At 37.3% G+C, this 5,017-nt stretch overlaps 1 protein-coding gene across 1 annotated transcript; it reads right to left on the reverse strand.

The window, feature by feature from the left end:
- Positions 1–1,324: 1,324 nt before the first annotated feature.
- LOC149387899 (uncharacterized) lies at positions 1,325–2,362 on the reverse strand. Its single transcript, XM_089624216.1, has 2 exons — positions 1,540–2,362; positions 1,325–1,432 (listed from the first exon to the last, which is right to left on the reverse strand). The coding sequence occupies exons 1-2, from the start codon at positions 2,258–2,260 to the stop codon at positions 1,404–1,406; spliced, it is 750 nt and encodes a 249-aa protein (XP_089480342.1). The 5' UTR covers positions 2,261–2,362; the 3' UTR covers positions 1,325–1,403.
- Positions 2,363–5,017: the final 2,655 nt, after the last annotated feature.

Genomic DNA, 5,017 nt, shown 5'->3' on the forward strand with positions numbered 1-5,017 from the left:
CCTCAGGTGGTTGAATGACAAAGTCTTGTTGCTCTTGATTGATGACAGGAACAGAATCCTGAACATTATCAAAAGCAACTGGAATAGGAATCAAACTTTCCTCAATAGGAATTGTTGAGTCCGAATCCTCCTGAAAGACAAAGTCTTTTTCTTTATTTCTCCCACCAAACTCAATATCCTCAAAGAACGTTGCAGTTCCCGTCTCAAAGATTGTCTTAACTTTAGGATCATAAAACTTATACCCCCTTGATCGCTCAGGGTACCCAATAAAGTAGCTGCTTACTGTTTTGGTATCCAATTTCTTTTCACTCGGCCTATAAGGCCTTGCTTCAGCAGGACAACCCCAAATATGAAAATGCTTTAAACTAGGCTTTCGCCCGGTCCAAAGCTCATAAGGTGTTTTAACAGCGGCTTTAGTTGGTACCCTATTTAAAATGTAGGCTGCGGTCTTCAGTGCCTCTCCCCAGAGTGATTCTGGTAAGGTTGAATGACTAATCATACTCCTTACCATATCCATAAGAGTCCGGTTTCGTCTTTCAGCAACACCGTTCATTCTGGGCGACCCAGGCATAGTGTACTGTGGGACGATACCACACTCATCTAGGTATCTGGCAAATGGTCCCGGACGTTGTTCACCTGAGCCGTCATATCTACCATAGTACTCACCACCACGGTCAGATTTGACTTTCTTTATCCTTTTGTTGAGTTGGTTTTCAACTTCGGCTTTAAACGATTTGAACACATCCAATACTTGGGACTTTTCATGAATAAGAAAAATGTATGCATATCTTGAATAGTCGTCTATGAATGATACAAAATATTGTTGACCATTCCAAGAAGGAGTAGGAAACGGTCCACAAATGTCTGTATGTATCAACTCTAAGACGTCTGTTTCCCTTAATGCACCTATTTTCTTCTTTATAGTCTGTTTTCCTTTGATACATGCAACACATACATCAAAGTCCGAAAAATCAATTTGATCCAAAATTCCTTCGGAAACAAGCCTTTCATTTCTATTTCTAGAAATGTGACCTAATCGCTTGTGCCATAAAGAACTTGAATTCTCATTGCTTAATTTGCGCTTAGTACCACGTGATTCCACATTCAAGGTTTCATTATAAGAAGCAACAGTTTCAAGCATATAAAGATTGTCATAAATAAGAAGTGAACTGGTCCCAACAACTTTAGAATTAATAGATAAACTGAACTTACTGTCTTCAAATGAACAACAATATCCTAATTTGTCCAAATAAGAAACAGAAACCAAATTCCGTCTAAACGAAGGTACAACAAAAGTATCTATTAAATCCAAATAATAACCAGTACTTAATAACAATCTAAAATGCCCAATTGCTTCCACATCTACCGACTTGCCATCACCAACATAGATGCGTCTTTCGGCATCACTTGGCCTTCGGTAGCTCAGGCAACCCTGCATCGAAACACTTATGTTAGAAGTAGCACCAGAATCTAACCACCAAGTGTTTCTAGGTACTGAAGCCAAATTAACCTCAGAACAGACTAAAGCAAGGAATGTACCTTTCTTCTTACGCCATATGCGATACTTAGGACATTCCTTCTTCTCGTGTCCATGCTTCTTGCAAAAGAAACAACCCTCTGGAAGCTCCTGTTGGGCTTGTTTCTTTAGTGCCGGACCTTTATCTTTAGCAGCCTCATTTTTCCTCTTGAGATTCTGACTTTTAGAGGTACTTGCGAAATGAGCACTTTCAGTCTTATCTTGCTTCAATCTTTCCTCCTCTTGAACACAAAATGAAATGAGCTCGTTAAGAGACCATTTCTCTTTCTGGCAGTTATAACTGACCTGAAATTGACTGAATTTAGGAGGGAGAGATATAAGGACTAAATGGACAAGCAAGTCATCCGATAACTCAAGTTTGAGTCCTTTCAACTTTGAAGCAATATGAGACATTTCCATAATGTACTCCCTTATGTTTTCATTGCCCTTGAACTTCATTGAAATAAGCTTCTTTAAAAGAGTGCTCGTTTCAGCCTTATCGCTCTTTTCAAAGCGCTTTTCGATTTCGGCAAGAAAATCTTTGGCATTGGTGATCTGTTCAGACACCGCACCCCTAAAAGCTTCAGGTATGCCGCGCTTGATGATCATAAGACTCATTCGGTTAGAACGGTCCCATTTCTCATAGATCCGCCTATCATCGGCGGAACTAGCATCCGTAAGAGAAGCCGGTTTATCCATTCTAAGCGATAAGTCAAGATCCATGCAGCCAAGAACAATCATCATGTTCTCCTTCCAATCCTTAAAGTTGTTACCATTAAGGACCGGAACCGAATTGAGATTAGCAGATACAGTAGCAACAGCTGAAATAGAACAATACAATCACATAAACATATATACACACAAAAATTAACTTAATAAGCAATAAAATTCAAATAATGGTAAATCCCATCTCAAGATACCTAATGCAACATCAATATCAAGTCTTTGGACAATAATATTAACTGCTAATGGTAATCTTGTTGTAATGATCAAACACTAACAATAAGGCTCGTAAAAAAATTAATCTATCTTTGGATCGATCAATTATTCACAAGTAAAACTTTACTATTGTTACATGTTTATCATCACAAATATGTATATGTAATTTGGCCAGTCACTAATCTTCCTTTGGGCCGACTAGTATCCGCATAAATTAACACACACATAACATCCAAAATTCTTCATAAATAATATACACAAGAGAGGTCACTTTGGCGACATTTTTGTTTCAATTATATATTAAGAATAATGGAGAGAAAAAAAAAAATATCTAATACACCATTAATTTGAATTACCACAACATAATGTCATATATGCTCATATGACTCTGGATGTAAATTTTGAAGATACAAAATTTTAATAGCTAATGCATATACAACCGAAGTACAGTTGAATGGTTTAAAAAAAAAAATAAAGCTAAAGCTATAGACTGAATCCATTATTACGCAAAGCAAAGGAAGAAAAAACAGTCACTGACACACGCCATTAATGTGACAGATCCTACCGATTCAATGCCATATGCGATGATATATTATAACTAATACTTTGTAATCGCAAAAAGTCAAAACAACTATATTGCAAAAAATATTACCGCCAAATAACAAAGGAACGTAATATTTCCATAAATATGCTACACACAATCTTAATTTCACGTATGACAAAAAAATGACTACAATTTCAAAGCCGAATCAAACCAGAGTGCGATAAAAAAAAAAGAAAAAAAGATACGCATGTGCACACGTATAAAACATCAGCGATAATCACCCCAGAGTCACTAAAACCATTTAATATCGAGAAAGGCAATTCAAACATAATTCTCAAGAATTAAATCAGGTTGCTCTGATACCAATTGTTAGGATTTTAAATCCCTAAAAGAAATCCTAATCCAATTCAAGAGAAACCAAATCATAGATCTTAATAGCGGAAGCGTACCTGAATCCATGGATTGCAAACATCAAGATTTGGGATGATCTTCTGATTGCAGTTTGCCTGAGTCTGGAGAATTCTTGTTGATGGGGATACAAGAAAATTATCGTACGTTCTGCAATCAGGGACCTACCCTGTTATTAATAACTGCCAAGCAGTTACTAATAACTATTGCTTATTTCTAATTTGGCCCCTCATCAAATTAGATTAGCACTTATGGTAGCCACATAATAACTTCATGACAAATATGTCCTTAAGTCACAAACTTTATTCTAAATTAGACCACATCAATTTTGACTTAATTAATAATGACCCAACACATTTATTTAATGACATTAGTAGTCCCAAAATTATTCCAACAGTTCGATGACGAGGGTTTGCCCAAGTGGTTCTTGGACGAGGAGTCGAAGCATCGCCAGCCTATAAAGCCCGTGACGAAAGAGGAGATTGAGGCCATCAAAGCTCAGTTCAAGGAGATCAATACCCGTCCGGCGAAGAAGGTAGCGGAGGCAAAGGCGAGGAAGAAGAGGGTCGCGATGAGGAAGCTCGAGAAGGTTCGAAAGAAGGCCAACGTGATATCGGACCAGACCGAGATCTCCGACCGGTCGAAGATGAAGCAGATTGAGAAGCTGTACAAGAAGGCAACCCCGAAGAGGCCCGAGAAGGAATACGTGGTAGCGAAGAAAGGGGTTCAAGTGAGGACCGGGCCCGGTAAAGTGCTGGTGGATCGGAGGATGAAGAAGGACCTGAGAGCGATGAAGTCGAAGAAGGGAAAGGACGGAAAAGGAGGTTCGAAAAAGGGAAAGGGAAATGGAAAGGGAAACTCGAAGTCTTCGAAGACTAACAATGGGTTTGCCAAGTCTCCGGCGGGGAAGACCGGAAAAATGGGCGGCAGAGGTAAAAAACCAGGCAGGGCATGAATAACACCAGATCATTTTGACAAAAAGGTTTGACCTCTATGTTGTCTTTTTCTAGGTAGGCCAACAATTTTGCTCCCAAATTTTCTTTATTTGTGTTGAAAAGTTTTCCTGAATTCTTCGTAATAGAGATATGCAACAACACACTTTATTCTTATAATTAAAATTATAAAAGTTTGTTTTGTCTTTACGAGATACAGGTTTACCGTAGTTTTTAATGAATCGTGCAGTAAACTCTGGAACTGTGAAGTGTTTCATTTTACTATAAATGACTACCAAAATAAGGAGGTTCATTTTTACAATCGAAACTTAGGTTAGGGTGATTTATGTGCAGGAAAAAAAATAAAATAAAAACGGTATATAGAAACTTCTCTTTTAAAGCATGCAATTGGAAATAATAAACCCTGGCATTAAATTGTTCTATTTTTTAATCTTTAATTTTATTATGACCGACTAAAATAGGAAAATGACTAATATTGTTTTTAAATTTAGAAACCCAAGTATTCCATCTAGCGCTGAAAATATAAAAACCATCGGTTTTTAGTAAAATTAGACCACTCGATGGTTTCCCAACCAACCATAAACCATCTTTGAAGTTTGAACAATATGAAAGCAGTATTCTTTGAATTAAATTGATTTAGACGGTATTTGTTTAATT

This window comes from Urtica dioica, chromosome 8 (assembly GCF_054948205.1).
Source record: "Urtica dioica subsp. dioica isolate 48M chromosome 8, U.dioica_male_clone48M_v1_H2, whole genome shotgun sequence".
NCBI lineage: Eukaryota > Viridiplantae > Streptophyta > Magnoliopsida > Rosales > Urticaceae > Urtica > Urtica dioica.

Excerpts from the sequence above, each read along its gene's own strand:
- LOC149387899 (XM_089624216.1), bottom strand. The coding sequence starts at position 2,260 with ATGATGATTGTTCTTGGCTGCATGGATCTTGACTTATCGCTTAGAATG. Across the intron at positions 1,433-1,539 it reads CATATGGCGTAAGAAGAAAG|GGTTGCCTGAGCTACCGAAG; the intron begins GTACATTCCTTG and ends GTTTCGATGCAG.